The following is a 16,678-nucleotide window of genomic DNA, read 5'->3' on the forward strand; positions in this document are numbered from 1 at the left end:
AGACACAGAGAGTGAGACACATGAGAGTGAGACACAGAGAGTGAGACACAGAGAGTGAGACACATGGAGTGAGACACAGAGAGTGAGACACAGAGAGTGAGACACAGAGAGTGAGACACATGGAGTGAGACACAGAGAGTGAGACACAGAGAGTGAGACACAGAGAGTGAGACACAGAGAGTGAGACACAGAGAGTGAGACACAGAGAGAGACACATGGAGTGAGACACAGAGAGTGAGACACAGAGAGTGAGACACAGAGAGTGAGACACAGAGAGTGAGACACAGAGAGTGAGACACAGAGAGTGAGACACAGAGAGTGAGACACAGAGAGTGAGACACATGGAGTGAGACACAGAGAGTGAGACACAGAGAGTGAGACACAGAGTGAGACACAGAGAGTGAGACACAGAGAGTGAGACACAGAGAGTGAGACACAGAGAGTGAGACACAGAGAGTGAGACACAGAGAGTGAGACACAGAGAGTGAGACACAGAGAGTGAGACACAGAGAGTGAGACACAGAGAGTGAGACACAGAGAGTGAGACACAGAGAGTGAGACACAGAGAGTGAGACACAGAGAGTGAGACACAGAGAGTGAGACACAGAGAGTGAGACACAGAGAGTGAGACACAAGAGTGAGACACAGAGTGAGACACAGAGTGAGACACAGAGAGTGAGACACAGAGAGAGACACAGAGAGAGAGACACAGAGAGTGAGACACAGAGAGTGAGACACAGAGAGTGAGACACAGAGAGTGAGACACAGAGAGTGAGACACAGAGAGTGAGACACAGAGAGTGAGACACAGAGAGTGAGACACAGAGAGTGAGACACAGAGAGTGAGACACAGAGAGTGAGACACAGAGAGTGAGACACAGAGAGTGAGACACAGAGAGTGAGACACAGAGAGAGAGACACAGAGAGTGAGACACAGAGAGTGAGACACAGAGAGTGAGACACAGAGAGTGAGACACAGAGAGTGAGACACAGAGAGTGAGACACAGAGAGTGAGACACAGAGAGTGAGACACAGAGAGTGAGACACAGAGAGTGAGACACAGAGAGTGAGACACAGAGAGTGAGACACAGAGAGTGAGACACAGAGAGTGAGACACAGAGTGAGACACAGAGAGTGAGACACAGAGAGTGAGACACAGAGAGTGAGACACAGAGAGTGAGACACAGAGAGTGAGACACAGAGAGTGAGACACAGAGAGTGAGACACAGAGAGTGAGACACAGAGAGTGAGACACAGAGAGTGAGACACAGAGAGTGAGACACAGAGAGTGAGACACAGAGAGTGAGACACAGAGAGTGAGACACAGAGAGTGAGACACAGAGAGTGAGACACAGAGAGTGAGACACAGAGAGTGAGACACAGAGAGTGAGACACAGAGAGTGAGACACAGAGAGTGAGACAGAGTGAGACACAGAGAGTGAGACACAGAGAGTGAGACAGAGTGAGACACAGAGAGTGAGACACAGAGAGTGAGACACAGAGAGTGAGACACAGAGAGTGAGACACAGAGAGTGAGACAGAGTGAGACACAGAGAGTGAGACACAGAGAGTGAGACACAGAGAGTGAGACACAGAGAGTGAGACACAGAGAGTGAGACAGAGTGAGACACAGAGAGTGAGACACAGAGAGTGAGACACAGAGAGTGAGACACAGAGAGTGAGACACAGAGAGTGAGACAGAGTGAGACACAGAGAGTGAGACACAGAGAGTGAGACACAGAGAGTGAGACACAGAGAGTGAGACACAGAGAGTGAGACACAGAGAGTGAGACACAGAGAGTGAGACACAGAGAGTGAGACACAGAGAGTGAGACAGAGTGAGACACAGAGAGTGAGACACAGAGAGTGAGACACAGAGAGTGAGACACAGAGAGTGAGACACAGAGAGTGAGACAGAGTGAGACACAGAGAGTGAGACAGAGTGAGACACAGAGAGTGAGACACAGAGAGTGAGACAGAGTGAGACACAGAGAGTGAGACAGAGTGAGACACAGTGAGACAGAGTGAGACACAGAGAGTGAGACACAGAGAGTGAGACACAGAGAGTGAGACACAGAGAGTGAGACACAGAGAGTGAGACACATGAGAGTGAGACAGAGAGAGTGAGACACAGAGAGTGAGACACAGAGAGTGAGACACAGAGAGTGAGACACAGAGAGTGAGACACAGAGAGTGAGACACAGAGAGTGAGACACAGAGAGTGAGACACATGGAGTGAGACACAGAGAGTGAGACACAGAGAGTGAGACACAGAGAGTGAGACACAGAGAGTGAGACACAGAGAGTGAGACAGAGTGAGACACAGAGAGTGAGACACAGAGAGTGAGACACAGAGAGTGAGACACAGAGAGTGAGACAGAGTGAGACACAGAGAGTGAGACAGAGTGAGACACAGAGAGTGAGACACAGAGAGTGAGACACATGGAGAGTGAGACACAGAGAGTGAGACACAGAGAGTGAGACACAGAGAGTGAGACACAGAGAGTGAGACAGAGTGAGACACAGAGAGTGAGACACAGAGAGTGAGACACAGAGAGTGAGACACAGAGAGTGAGACACAGAGAGTGAGACAGAGTGAGACACAGAGAGTGAGACAAAGAGAGTGAGACACAGAGAGTGAGACACAGAGAGTGAGACACAGAGAGTGAGACACAGAGAGTGAGACAGAGTGAGACACAGAGAGTGAGACACAGAGAGTGAGACACAGAGAGTGAGACACAGAGAGAGAGACACAGAGAGTGAGACACAGAGAGTGAGACACAGAGAGTGAGACACAGAGAGAGAGACACAGAGAGTGAGACACAGAGAGTGAGACACAGAGAGAGAGACACAGAGAGTGAGACACAGAGAGAGAGACACAGAGAGAGAGACACAGAGAGTGAGACACAGAGAGAGAGACACAGAGAGTGAGACACAGAGAGAGAGAGACACAGAGAGTGAGACACAGAGAGTGAGACACAGAGAGTGAGACACAGAGAGAGAGACACAGAGAGTGAGACACAGAGAGTGAGACACAGAAAGTGAGACACAGAGAGAGAGACACAGAGAGTGAGACACAGAGAGTGAGACACAGAGAGTGAGACAGAGTGAGACACAGAGAGTGAGACACAGAGAATGAGACACAGAGAGTGAGACACAGAGAGTGAGACAAAGAGAGTGAGACACAGAGAGTGAGACACAGAGAGTGAGACACATGGAGTGAGACACAGAGAGTGAGACACAGAGAGTGAGACACAGAGAGTGAGACACAGAGAGTGAGACACAGAGAGTGAGACACAGAGAATGAGACAGAGTGAGACACAGAGAGTGAGACACAGAGAGTGAGACACAGAGAGTGAGACAGAGTGAGACACAGAGAGTGAGACACAGAGAGTGAGACACAGAGAGTGAGACACAGAGAGTGAGACACAGAGAGTGAGACAGAGTGAGACACAGAGAGTGAGACAGAGTGAGACACAGAGAGTGAGACACAGAGAGTGAGACACAGAGAGTGAGACACATGGAGTGAGACACAGAGAGTGAGACACAGAGAGTGAGACACAGAGAGTGAGACACAGAGAGTGAGACACAGAGAGTGAGACACAGAGAGTGAGACACAGAGAATGAGACAGAGTGAGACACAGAGAGTGAGACACAGAGAGTGAGACACAGAGAGTGAGACACAGAGAGTGAGACAGAGTGAGACACAGAGAGTGAGACAGAGTGAGACACAGAGAGTGAGACACAGAGAGTGAGACACAGAGAGTGAGACACAGAGAGTGAGACACAGAGAATGAGACACAGAGAGTGAGACACAGAGAGTGAGACACAGAGAGTGAGACACAGAGAGTGAGACACAGAGAGTGAGACACAGAGAGTGAGACACAGAGAGTGAGACAGAGTGAGACACAGAGAGTGAGACACAGAGAGTGAGACACAGAGAGTGAGACACAGAGAGTGAGACACATGGAGTGAGACACAGAGAGTGAGACACAGAGAGTGAGACACAGAGAGTGAGACACAGAGAGTGAGACACAGAGAGTGAGACACAGAGAGTGAGACACAGAGAGTGAGACACATGGAGTGAGACACAGAGAGTGAGACACATGGAGTGAGACACAGAGAGTGAGACACAGAGAGTGAGACACATGGAGTGAGACACATGGAGTGAGACACAGAGAGTGAGACACAGAGAGTGAGACACAGAGAGTGAGACACAGAGAGTGAGACACAGAGAGTGAGACACAGAGAGTGAGACACAGAGAGTGAGACACAGAGAGTGAGACACAGAGAGTGAGACACAGAGAGTGAGACACAGAGAGTGAGACACAGAGAGTGAGACACATGGAGTGAGACACATGGAGTGAGACACAGAGAGTGAGACACAGAGAGTGAGACACAGAGAGTGAGACACAGAGAGTGAGACACAGAGAGTGAGACACAGAGAGTGAGACACATGGAGTGAGACACAGAGAGTGAGACACATGGAGTGAGACACAGAGAGTGAGACACATGGAGTGAGACACAGAGAGTGAGACACAGAGAGTGAGACACAGAGAGTGAGACACATGGAGTGAGACACATGGAGTGAGACACAGAGAGTGAGACACATGAGTGAGACACAGAGAGGGAGACACAGAGAGTGAGACACATGAAGTGAGACACATGGAGTGAGACACAGAGAGTGAGACACAGAGAGTGAGACACATAGAGTGAGACACAGAGAGGGAGACACAGAGAGTGAGACACATGAAGTGAGACACATGGAGTGAGACACATGGAGTGAGACACATGGAGTGAGACACAGAGAGTGAGACACAGAGAGTGAGACACATGAAGTGAGACACAGAGAGTGAGACACAGAGAGTGAGACACAGAGAGTGAGACACAGAGAGTGAGACACAGAGAGTGAGACAAAGAGAGTGAGACACATGGAGTGAGACACAGAGAGTGAGACAAAGAGAGTGAGACACATGGAGTGAGACACAGAGAGTGAGACACAGAGAGTGAGACACATGAAGTGAGACACAGAGAGTGAGACACAGAGAGTGAGACACATGAAGTGAGACACAGAGAGTGAGACACAGAGAGTGAGACACATGAAGTGAGACACATGGAGTGAGACACAGAAAGATTTTCTGTGTTTTCAAAATAAGAGCCTTAAATTTGTGACTTTTCAAAAATGGATGAAGTCCTAGTCAGGGAGCTGTGGAGGTTTTTAGCTTTCAATGTGTTGATGTGCAGCAGCTGTAGAGTCAGTTTAAACTCACAGCGTTGGTCTCTGGTTCGAACACCGACAGAGTGAAGTCCAGATCAAACACCTGCAGGAAATCCAGCACCAGACCGGCCACCACGCGCCCTGGAGAGAGGGGGGAGTGTGGGGAGAGGGGGGAGTATAGAGAGAGGGGGGAGTATGGGGAGAGGGGGGAGTATAGAGAGAGGGGGGAGTATGGGGAGAGGGGGGAGTATGGGGAGAGCAGACTCACTTATTTTTGTCCGCCACAGCTTTCACACAGTAAGGGTCGTGTTTAACATCATATAAAAAGTTGAGCACAGTGAAAGTTACCGTCTTTAGTGTTGAGACATTTCTTCAGGTTCTCGTTCACTAGAGGACTTTTATTCTGAAAAACACCACAGACGTTCGTAACTGACATCGTAATAACTATAGTGCTGTTTATAAACGTTCTGGAACAAACCTCAATTCGATCCTGTTCCTCCATCGCCAGAAAAACAGCAGCTCTCATCTGCGCCTGGAATACAACCCACGACCACCATGAACGCAAAGTAAACAAACCCACAGATGACAGCAGTTTAGCACAAGCTAGCTCCCTTTAGCCGCAAACACCGGTTTATTAAAGTTGTTAAACACAACTATCACGTCTATTTTCGAAAGGTTAGGGTTGTCATGGCAGCGGCGGAGACGTTTTGTAACTTTATTTAACTTTGAACAATCTGTTTTGTATCTTTAGCCCCGGTTAGCTTCCGTTAGCCTTTGGTCAGGGGCTAGCCTTCCGCATAGACCTTTTTAAAGTTGGTAAATAAAGTACTTTTTTAGAAACACAGCGGGGTTATTTAATTGCCATAAGCTCTGCCGATTATATGAACCACGTTATTGGTGTTTTAAACGTTGCTTTGATCAGGTTTTGTAAAGGTTGGCATTCCTAGCCTCCATTAGCTCCGGTTAGCCTCCATTAGCCTCCCGCACAAACATATTAACGTTTGTAAGTAAAATAACAACTTTTTCGAAACACAACCGGGTTATTGAACTGCAATGTGCTTAGTTGATTATATGAACCACTTCATTCAAGTTTAAACACATATCATAACGCATCCCTGGCCTTTAGCCTCCGTTAGCCTTCCGCATACGCTGATTAAACTAATAAAATATGAAATAACCACGTTGTTTTTTAATGAAAGAGGTGGTTGTACTTAATATATGTATGCATGGTTGGTTACATGAACTCATTAATTCGTGTTTTAATCGTTATTCCCATCGTATTTCCTGAAGTTATGCCGTTAGCCGCAGTTAGCATCAGTTAGCATCAGTCTGAAGCCCGGTGTTGGTGCTGCTCTTTCGGACCTTGAGTTTTTGGAGGACGCCGCTGTTTTCCAGGTTTTGGAGCAGCAGGTCCCGCAGCTCCGTGTCGTCCTCCGCAGCGGACATTTCTGAGCCGGAAAAGTTACAAAGACGAGAATAAACACCACAAAACCGAACCAAAACAAACCGCAGAAGAGGCTACGGAAGCAGGAAGTAGCGCGACACGGGATGAGTAGGGAAATATGGAAAAGAAATGATTAAATTATTTTTTCTTTTGACTATGACTGTTTCCAAAGAGTGATTTTATGCTTTATTTGAGACACATGCTTATTTTTTATTTCATTATAAGTTTTGAGCTGTTTTTCCTTTACCGCAACCCCGGATAAAGCGGAAGAAAATGGATGGATGGCAACACACCCCGTGCGCATGCGCAGTGTGTGTGTTGATGTTAACGCTGTTGAATGAACGACCTCTGCGCCTATGCTCCTGGTTTTAAACACGTTTTTATCTTCATAAAGTGTTCGAAGTGTGTTCCTCTCACTGGACTCGGTCTGTGGCCGGGGGATGATTCTGTAGGAGAGTTTAAATCCGCACGAAACTCACGCGGGGCTTGAAATCCGAGGCAAAGCAGGTAAAATGTGCTAACTGTGCTAACTGTGCTAACTGCTAAAGGCTGCAGGTTAGTGAGCAGCAGTTTCAGCAGGACTTTAAATCAGGTGTTTTCGAGTTAAAGACACAGTTTCATGGATTTGTTTTGACAGAGAACACAGTGTCGGCTCTCACTCGTCCAGGCGCGTTTCAGAAGTTCCAAAACTTTAAATATTCGCTTTGAATCTAAATGAAATCAGTAACAAACGTTTCATTTCTTGACAGTGAATTAACTGGAGTCACTGAAGAGGAACGCGAGGATGACGAGTGTAAGTTCTTCATCAGCTCCTGTTTCTGTTCACGGGGTTTGTTATTTTATGGGTTTAGATTCACAAACACGAGGAGTTTATGTGTTTCCATTATTAGTTTTAATAGTTTGGAGATTTTTAATGCCCTTTAAGGCCTGATTTAAGGCCTGATTTAATGCCTTTAAGGCCTGATTTAAGGCCTGATTTAATGCCCTTTAAGGCCTGATTTAAGGGCTGATTTAATGCCCTGTAAGGCCTGATTTAAGGCCTGATTTAAGGCCTGATTTAATGCCTTTAAGGCCTGATTTAAGGCCTGATTTAATGCCCTGTAAGGCCTGATTTAAGGCCTGATTTAATGCCTTTAAGGCCTGATTTAAGGCCTGATTTAAGGCCTGATTTAAGGCCTGATTTAATGCTCCTCCCTGTTTCACCCTCAGGTCTCGGGGCCGCGGCTGCTGCTTTACGTCTCTGGACTCAAGAATCTCCTTCATCGAGTGACGTCGACTCGAGCTGTTTCTGTCGCCGCCTTCAATGCAGGTACTAATACTAATACTACAAATACTACTACTGCTACAAATACAAATACTACTACTACTACTGTAACTACACTACAAATACTAAGCAGTCCTCCTGAGGTCAGGGTGTTGTTGCTTGTCAGGGTTTTAGTTCTTGGATTTGGAATGTAATAATATAATACTATAATATTAATAATAATAATATATATATATATATATTAATATATAATATATAATATAATACTGCTGACATTAAACCGAAGACGTTCAGGAGAAAACTGGCTAAAGCTCAGCACACGTGTGTTCAGTGATGATGTCATGGCTTTAGTCATATTATGGGATGTATCTGCTGTACAAGCTCTTTACAAACATCTGTTCACAGAAATATCACATCTGGAGCTTCTTCTGTCTTTTCTCACATTATTTTTCCCAAACACAATGAAGGATTATTTTAAATGTAAAAACATCTTCATTTTCCTGGAGAAACAGTGAGATTTATTATTATAATCAGGAGTAAAAAGTTTTGATCTGTTGTTTCAGCAGATTCTTGTTGTTTGAGTCAGACTAAACAAACGTTTCATTAAAGTCACATTATATCAGTAGTTCTGTTTAAATAAACACGTGTCTTTTCAGGGAAACAGACGTCGAGGCCTCGAGAGGCCGTCCTCCCCAGGGCCCCGGGCCTGGTGTTGGAACCCCTTACTCCTCTCACTCCCATGGACCATCACCTGGAAGCACTGGCCTCCATACGCAGGGCTGCAGCGCCCCCTGGTGACGCCTCAGCGCCCCCTGGTGACGCCTCAGCGCCCCCTGGTGACGCCTCAGCACAGAGGGCCTCAGCGCCCCCTGGTGACGCCTCAGCGCCCCCTGGTGACGCCTCAGCGCTCTCTCAGGTCAGTGCACAGGAGTCTAGACTCTTCGTGTTTATGTCTGTGAGCTCTTATCTTATCAGCATTCCTATAAATGATAATAATGATGTATGTATGATGTATGTTTGATGTATGTATGATGTATGTATGATAATTGGATGATGATTGGATGATGATTGTATGATGTGTATGGGGTCCGTGCACCCCTGGTTGGGAAGCCCTGCTCTGCTCCAGGAGACACTGACGAGTCTGGTGGTGTTTGCAGGTGGAGGACGGGTTTGGTCAGTTCTTCATCTCTGCACCAGTGGAGTGTGCGGTTCAGCCGTGTCCTCAGCGTCTGGCCCCAGGTAAACATGCTCAGCTCCGCCTCCAGGGGGCGCTCTGTGTCAGGTAAACGCTCAGCTCCACCTCCAGGGGGCGCTCTGTGTCAGGTAAACACTCAGGTCCGCCTCCAGGGGGCGCTCTGCCCCAGGTAAACACTCAGGTCCACCTCCAGGGGGCGCTCTGTGTCAGGTAAACACTCAGCTCCACCTCCAGGGGGCGCTCTGCCCCAGGTAAACACTCAGCTCCACCTCCAGGGGGCGCTCTGTGTCAGGTAAACACTCAGGTCCACCTCCAGGGGGCGCTCTGCCCCAGGTAAACACACTCAGCTCCGCCTCCAGGGGGCGCTCTGCCCCAGGTAAACACGCTCAGGTCCACCTCCAGGGGGCGCTCTGTGATCATATGAATCAGGAGGAGACAGCTCTGTAAGGTAAAGGGGGGCAGATCGACATCATAGTATCGATATATCAAAACCCAACGGCTACTTTCTAAGTATTGATGCTAAGGCTGGGCCACATCGCGGCGTCCGCTGAGCTTTTACTTTTATTATTGCTGCGCACGAGGCACATTTAGAAGATACAATCAATCCTATTTTCGGAGGCCTGAGGCACAGGCATGTATTTAACAGGAAGCCTCTTCTCCTTTGTGGCGCGGCAGAACACCGCCGCCGCCGCTGCCGCCGCCGCCGCCGCCGCCGTGGCCACTCTTGCGTCATCGCCCCACTTTGTTCACAAACGCAGGCCCCGTGTTGCTTCGCTCGCAGGCTGTGTGGCCCCGTGTAATATGTAAAAAGAAACAGCTTCATGTAGAGAAACAACCACCAGAAACCAAGTCTCACTCTCAGCGTTTTGTGAAAATGAACTAAAACTTCTGAAAATGGGGAAATGTTTCCTAAAAGTGTAATAATAGATAAACTAGTTTGATGTTGATAAAATAAGCCCAGATGTGTCTGAACTCACCCTGTGCTTCCCAGATGTGGCCCTGATGTTCCCCGAGGCGCCCCCTGCTGGTGTGACGGTGATCACGGTGACCCAGCGGACGCAGCTCGACATGTCTCGGTGGAGCGCGGAGGTGGAGGCGGAGAGGGAGGAGCTTCTGCAGAGCTTCATCCACGGGGCGTCGGCCATCTGTGAAGAGCTGCAGCGAGAAGGTCACTGGGCCGACTTCATCGAGCCGTCGTCAGGCCTGCCCGTACGTTCACACGCTACACGCTACAGGCCACACGCTACAGGCTACACGCTACAGGCCACACGCTACAGGCCACATGCTACAGGCCACACGCTACAGGCCACACGCTACACGCTACAGGCTACACGCTACAGGCCACACGCTACACGCTACAGGCCACACGCTACAGGCCACATGCTACAGGCCACACGCTACAGGCTACAGGCTACACGCTACAGGCCACACGCTACAGGCCACACGCTACAGGCCACACGCTACAGGCCACACGCTACAGGCTACAGGCCACACGCTACAGGCTACACGCCACAGGCCACACGCTACACGCTACAGGCCACACGCCACACGCTACACGCTACACGCTACAGGCTACAGGCCACACGCTACAGGCCACACGCTACAGGCCACACGCCACACGCTACACGCCACACGCTACAGGCTACAGGCTACAGGCTACAGGCCACACGCTACAGGCTACAGGCCACACGCTACAGGCTACAGGCCACACGCTACAGGCCACACGCTACAGGCCACACGCCACACGCTACACGCCACACGCTACAGGCCACACGCTACAGGCTACAGGCCACACGCTACAGGCCACACGCTACACGCACACGCTACAGGCTACAGGCCACACGCTACAGGCCACACGCTACAGGCCACACGCCACACGCTACAGGCCACACGCTACAGGCCACACGCTACAGGCCACACGCTACAGGCCACACACCACACGCTACAGGCTACAGGCCACACGCTACAGGCTACAGGCCACACGCTACACGCTACACGCCACACGCTACACGCTACACGCCACACGCTACAGGCTACAGGCTACACGCTACACGCTACACGCTACACGCCACACGCTACACGCTACACGCCACACGCTACAGGCTACAGGCCACACGCTACAGGCCACACGCTACACGCACACGCTACAGGCTACAGGCCACACGCTACAGGCCACACGCTACAGGCCACACGCCACACGCTACAGGCTACAGGCCACACGCTACAGGCCACACGCTACAGGCCACACGCTACACGCACACGCTACAGGCTACAGGCCACACGCTACACGCACACGCTACAGGCTACAGGCCACACGCTACAGGCCACACGCTACAGGCCACACGCCACACGCTACAGGCTACAGGCCACACGCTACAGGCCACACGCTACAGGCCACACGCTACACGCACACGCTACAGGCTACAGGCCACACGCTACAGGCCACACGCTACAGGCCACACACCACACGCTACAGGCTACAGGCCACACGCTACAGGCTACAGGCCACACGCTACAGGCTACACGCACACGCTACACGCTACACGCTACACGCCACACGCTACACGCTACACGCCACACGCTACAGGCTACAGGCCACACGCTACAGGCTACAGGCCACACGCTACACACCACACGCTACACGCCACACGCCACACGCTACAGGCCACACGCTACACGCTACACGCCACACGCTACACGCCACACGCCACACCTACCCTCTAACCCATCTGTGAAGAGCTGCAGCGAGAAGGTCACTGGGCTGACTTCATCGAGCCGTCGTCAGGCCTGCCCGTACGTTCACACGCTACAGGCTACACGCCACACGCCACAGGCTACACGCTACAGGCCACACGCTACAGGCCACACGCTACAGGCCACACGCTACAGGCCACACGCTACAGGCCACACGCTACAGGCCACACGCTACAGGCCACACGCTACAGGCCACACGCTACACGCTACAGGCCACACGCTACAGGCCACACGCTACAGGCCACACGCTACAGGCCACACGCTACAGGCCACACGCTACAGGCCACACACCACACGCTACAGGCTACAGGCCACACGCTACAGGCTACAGGCTACAGGCCACACGCTACAGGCTACAGGCCACACGCCACACGCTACACGCTACACGCTACAGGCTACAGGCCACACGCTACAGGCCACACGCCACACGCTACAGGCCACACGCTACAGGCCACACGCTACAGGCCACACGCTACAGGCCACACGCTACAGGCCACACACCACACGCTACAGGCTACAGGCCACACGCTACAGGCTACAGGCTACAGGCCACACGCTACAGGCTACAGGCCACACGCCACACGCTACAGGCCACACGCTACACGCTACAGGCCACACGCCACACGCTACAGGCCACACACCACACGCTACAGGCCACACACCACACGCTACAGGCTACAGGCCACACGCTACAGGCTACAGGCCACACGCTACAGGCCACACGCTACAGGCCACACGCCACACGCTACAGGCCACACGCTACAGGCCACACACCACACGCTACAGGCTACAGGCCACACGCTACAGGCCACACACCACACGCTACAGGCTACAGGCCACACGCTACAGGCCACACACCACACGCTACAGGCTACAGGCCACACGCTACAGGCCACACGCTACAGGCCACACACCACACGCTACAGGCTACAGGCCACACGCTACAGGCTACACGCTACACGCTACACGCTACAGGCCACACGCCACACGCTACAGGCCACACGCTACAGGCCACACGCTACAGGCCACACGCCACACGCTACAGGCCACACGCTACAGGCCACACGCTACAGGCCACACACCACACGCTACAGGCTACAGGCCACACGCTACAGGCCACACGCTACAGGCTACACGCTACACGCTACACGCTACACGCTACAGGCTACAGGCCACACGCTACAGGCCACACGCTACACGCTACACGCTACACGCTACACGCTACAGGCTACAGGCCACACGCTACAGGCTACACGCTACAGGCTACAGGCCACACGCTACAGGCCACACGCTACAGGCCACACACCACACGCTACAGGCCACACGCCACACGCTACAGGCCACACGCTACAGGCCACACGCTACACGCTACAGGCTACACGCTACAGGCCACACGCTACAGGCCACACGCCACACGCTACAGGCCACACGCTACAGGCCACACGCTACAGGCCACACGCTACAGGCCACACGCTACACGCTACAGGCCACACGCTACAGGCCACACGCTACAGGCCACACGCTACAGGCCACACGCTACAGGCCACACGCCACAGGCCACACGCTACAGGCCACACGCTACAGGCCACACGCTACAGGCCACACGCTACAGGCCACACGCCACACGCTACAGGCCACACGCTACAGGCCACACGCTACAGGCCACACGCTACAGGCTACAGGCCACACGCTACAGGCTACACGCTACACGCTACACGCTACACGCCACACGCTACACGCTACACACCACACGCTACACGCCACACGCTACAGGCCACACGCTACACGCTACACGCCACACGCTACACGCCACACGCTACAGGCTACACGCTACAGGCTACAGGCCACACGCTACAGGCTACAGGCCACACGCTACAGGCCACACGCTACAGGCTACACGCTACAGGCCACACGCTACAGGCCACACGCTACAGGCCACACGCTACAGGCCACACGCTACAGGCTACAGGCCACACGCTACAGGCCACACGCTACAGGCTACACGCTACAGGCCACACCCTCCTACGCCCAAACAACCTCCTAAGTCCATAAAGTCTTAACTCTCTCTTTACGAGGTTTATTCTTCTTCTTTGAGCCTTTGGATGAGCGTTACTCTCTGCTGGGTTTCTGGTTAGTTTAACCCCTGGTGTCTGTGTTTCCAGTTCCTCGGGCCGTACACCAACATGACTCTGTTTGAGACGGATGAGCGTTACTCTCTGCTGGGTTTCTGGTTAGTTTAACCCTGGTGTCTGTGTTTCCAGTTCCTCGGGCCGTACACCAACATGACTCTGTTTGAGACGGGACGAGCGTTACTCTCTGCTGGGTTTCTGGTTAGTTTAACCCTGGTGTGTCTGTGTTTCCAGTTCCTCGGGCCGTACACCAACATGACTCTGTTTGAGACGGATGAGCGTTACTCTCTGCTGGGTTTCTGGTTAGTTTAACCCCTGGTGTCTGTGTTTCCAGTTCCTCGGGCCGTACACCAACATGACTCTGTTTGAGACGGATGAGCGTTACTCTCTGCTGGGTTTCTGGTTAGTTTAACCCTGGTGTCTGTGTTTCCAGTTCCTCGGGCCGTACACCAACATGACTCTGTTTGAGACGGGACGAGCGTTACTCTCTGCTGGGTTTCTGGTTAGTTTAACCCTGGTGTGTCTGTGTTTCCAGTTCCTCGGGCCGTACACCAACATGACTCTGTTTGAGACGGATGAGCGTTACTCTCTGCTGGGTTTCTGGTTAGTTTAACCCCTGGTGTCTGTGTTTCCAGTTCCTCGGGCCGTACACCAACATGACTCTGTTTGAGACGGATGAGCGTTACTCTCTGCTGGGTTTCTGGTTAGTTTAACCCTGGTGTCTGTGTTTCCAGTTCCTCGGGCCGTACACCAACATGACTCTGTTTGAGACGGGACGAGCGTTACTCTCTGCTGGGTTTCTGGTTAGTTTAACCCTGGTGTGTCTGTGTTTCCAGTTCCTCGGGCCGTACACCAACATGACTCTGTTTGAGACGGATGAGCGTTACTCTCTGCTGGGTTTCTGGTTAGTTTAACCCTGGTGTGTCTGTTTCCAGTTCCTCGGGCCGTACACCAACATGACCCTGTTTGAGACGGATGAGCGTTACTCTCTGCTGGGTTTCTGGTTAGTTTAACCCCTGGTGTGTCTGTGTTTCCAGTTCCTCGGGCCGTACACCAACATGACCCTGTTTGAGACGGATGAGCGTTACTCTCTGCTGGGTTTCTGGTTAGTTTAACCCTCGTGTCTGTGTTTCCAGTTCCTCGGGCCGTACACCAACATGACCCTGTTTGAGACGGATGAGCGTTACTCTCTGCTGGGTTTCTGGTTAGTTTAACCCCTGGTGTCTGTGTTTCCAGTTCCTCGGGCCGTACACCAACATGACTCTGTTTGAGACGGATGAGCGTTACTCTCTGCTGGGTTCTGGTTAGTTTAACCCTGGTGTGTCTGTGTTTCCAGTTCCTCGGGCCGTACACCAACATGACTCTGTTTGAGACGGACGAGCGTTACTCTCTGCTGGGTTCTGGTTAGTTTAACCCTGGTGTGTCTGTGTTTCCAGTTCCTCGGGCCGTACACCAACATGACTCTGTTTGAGACGGATGAGCGTTACTCTCTGCTGGGTTTCTGGTTAGTTTAACCCTGGTGTGTCTGTGTTTCCAGTTCCTCGGGCCGTACACCAACATGACTCTGTTTGAGACGGACGAGCGTTACTCTCTGCTGGGGTTCTGGTTAGTTTAACCCTGGTGTGTCTGTTTCCAGTTCCTCGGGCCGTACACCAACATGACTCTGTTTGAGACGGATGAGCGTTACTCTCTGCTGGGGTTCTCGGTCGAGGACCTCGGGTGTTGCCGTGTTCTTCGTCATACACTGTGGGGCACCAGCGTGTTCGTGGGGACCATTTTCACAGCGGCTCCGGCTCAGGGCAGCGCCGTCATGGACGTGCTGCGGGGGAGCGCCCCCTAGAGGAGCGCCCCCTAGAGGACCCGGAGAGTCTACAGGACAGAACGCTGTGGGACGGACGCTCCATCCATGGATTTGGTTTGAAATCTGAATATTTAAACTGGACTGATGTAGACGATGAAACTGACATAATAAATGACATCAGGATTCTGTGAAAATGTGCTGCAAACGTTTGTTGCTCAGAGGTCACAGTCCTGAACAGAAAAAACACTACATGTTTAACTCTAGAACACTATCGCTCCAATCCAGAACCCCGGCACTAACGCCGGGTTCTACCTGAGATCATCCACACGATAAAAAGAACTATCAATCTGTCAAAGCATGACACACATGACACATGTGAGTCTTAAACTGTGTCGTGTCTAATAACATGAAAGAAAAGCATAATGAGAGACCAGATAAAATATCCAAAATGACTGGAAAATGAGGGAAACTGTGATAATGAAGATGTAAAGTAGTTTCCTGGATGTGTGAGACGTCTGTGGTGAAGCTCAGTGTCCTTCAGGAGAGACAAACTAAATATAAATAACTCTGTGTTCCTCAGAGACACAGGAGCAAAGAAATACATAAATAACTAACCCTCCTCGACCTTCATCACTATGGAAACATGAGGCTGTAGGAGGAACACCCAGGCCATCAGAGATGTCAGAGACAGACCCAGGACACTCAGATCAGGAACATCACACATGTGAAAACACCCGGCCGTAGTGTTCTAGGGTTAATCCCTTTTATTCCCCATAGTTTGCCTTTTCCACCTTTATTCCCCCCATTTCTCGACATGTAGATGAAGTGCTGAAGCCTGACGCTGCCTTCAGGTGCTGTGGGAAACATGAGCCTC

The 16,678-nt window shown here is 51.4% G+C and overlaps 2 protein-coding genes across 2 annotated transcripts; one reads left to right on the forward strand and one right to left on the reverse strand.

Moving 5' to 3' along the window:
• Window positions 1-5,254: 5,254 nt before the first annotated feature.
• LOC306974714 (centrosomal protein 43-like) lies at window positions 5,255-6,789 on the reverse strand (the record flags this gene model as incomplete). Its single annotated transcript, XM_079572086.1, has 4 exons — window positions 6,580-6,789; window positions 5,696-5,749; window positions 5,566-5,620; window positions 5,255-5,358 (listed from the first exon to the last, which is right to left on the reverse strand). The coding sequence occupies exons 1-4, from the start codon at window positions 6,661-6,663 to the stop codon at window positions 5,255-5,257; spliced, it is 297 nt and encodes a 98-aa protein (XP_079428212.1). The 5' UTR covers window positions 6,664-6,789.
• Window positions 6,790-6,979: 190 nt separating this feature from the next.
• Window positions 6,980-15,843, forward strand: LOC306974924 (cobalamin trafficking protein CblD-like; the record flags this gene model as incomplete). The annotated part of the gene is made up of 8 exons (XM_079572327.1): window positions 6,980-7,168; window positions 7,425-7,454; window positions 7,871-7,970; window positions 8,582-8,841; window positions 9,083-9,164; window positions 10,112-10,288; window positions 11,873-11,913; window positions 15,640-15,843. Exons 2-8 carry the CDS (start codon window positions 7,446-7,448, stop codon window positions 15,841-15,843), a joined length of 873 nt encoding a protein of 290 aa, XP_079428453.1. The 5' UTR covers window positions 6,980-7,168; window positions 7,425-7,445.
• Between the last annotated feature and the right edge of the window lie 835 nt (window positions 15,844-16,678).

This window comes from Gobius niger (genome assembly GCF_951799975.1).
Source record: "Gobius niger genome assembly, chromosome: 15".
Taxonomy (NCBI): Eukaryota; Metazoa; Chordata; class Actinopteri; order Gobiiformes; family Gobiidae; genus Gobius; species Gobius niger.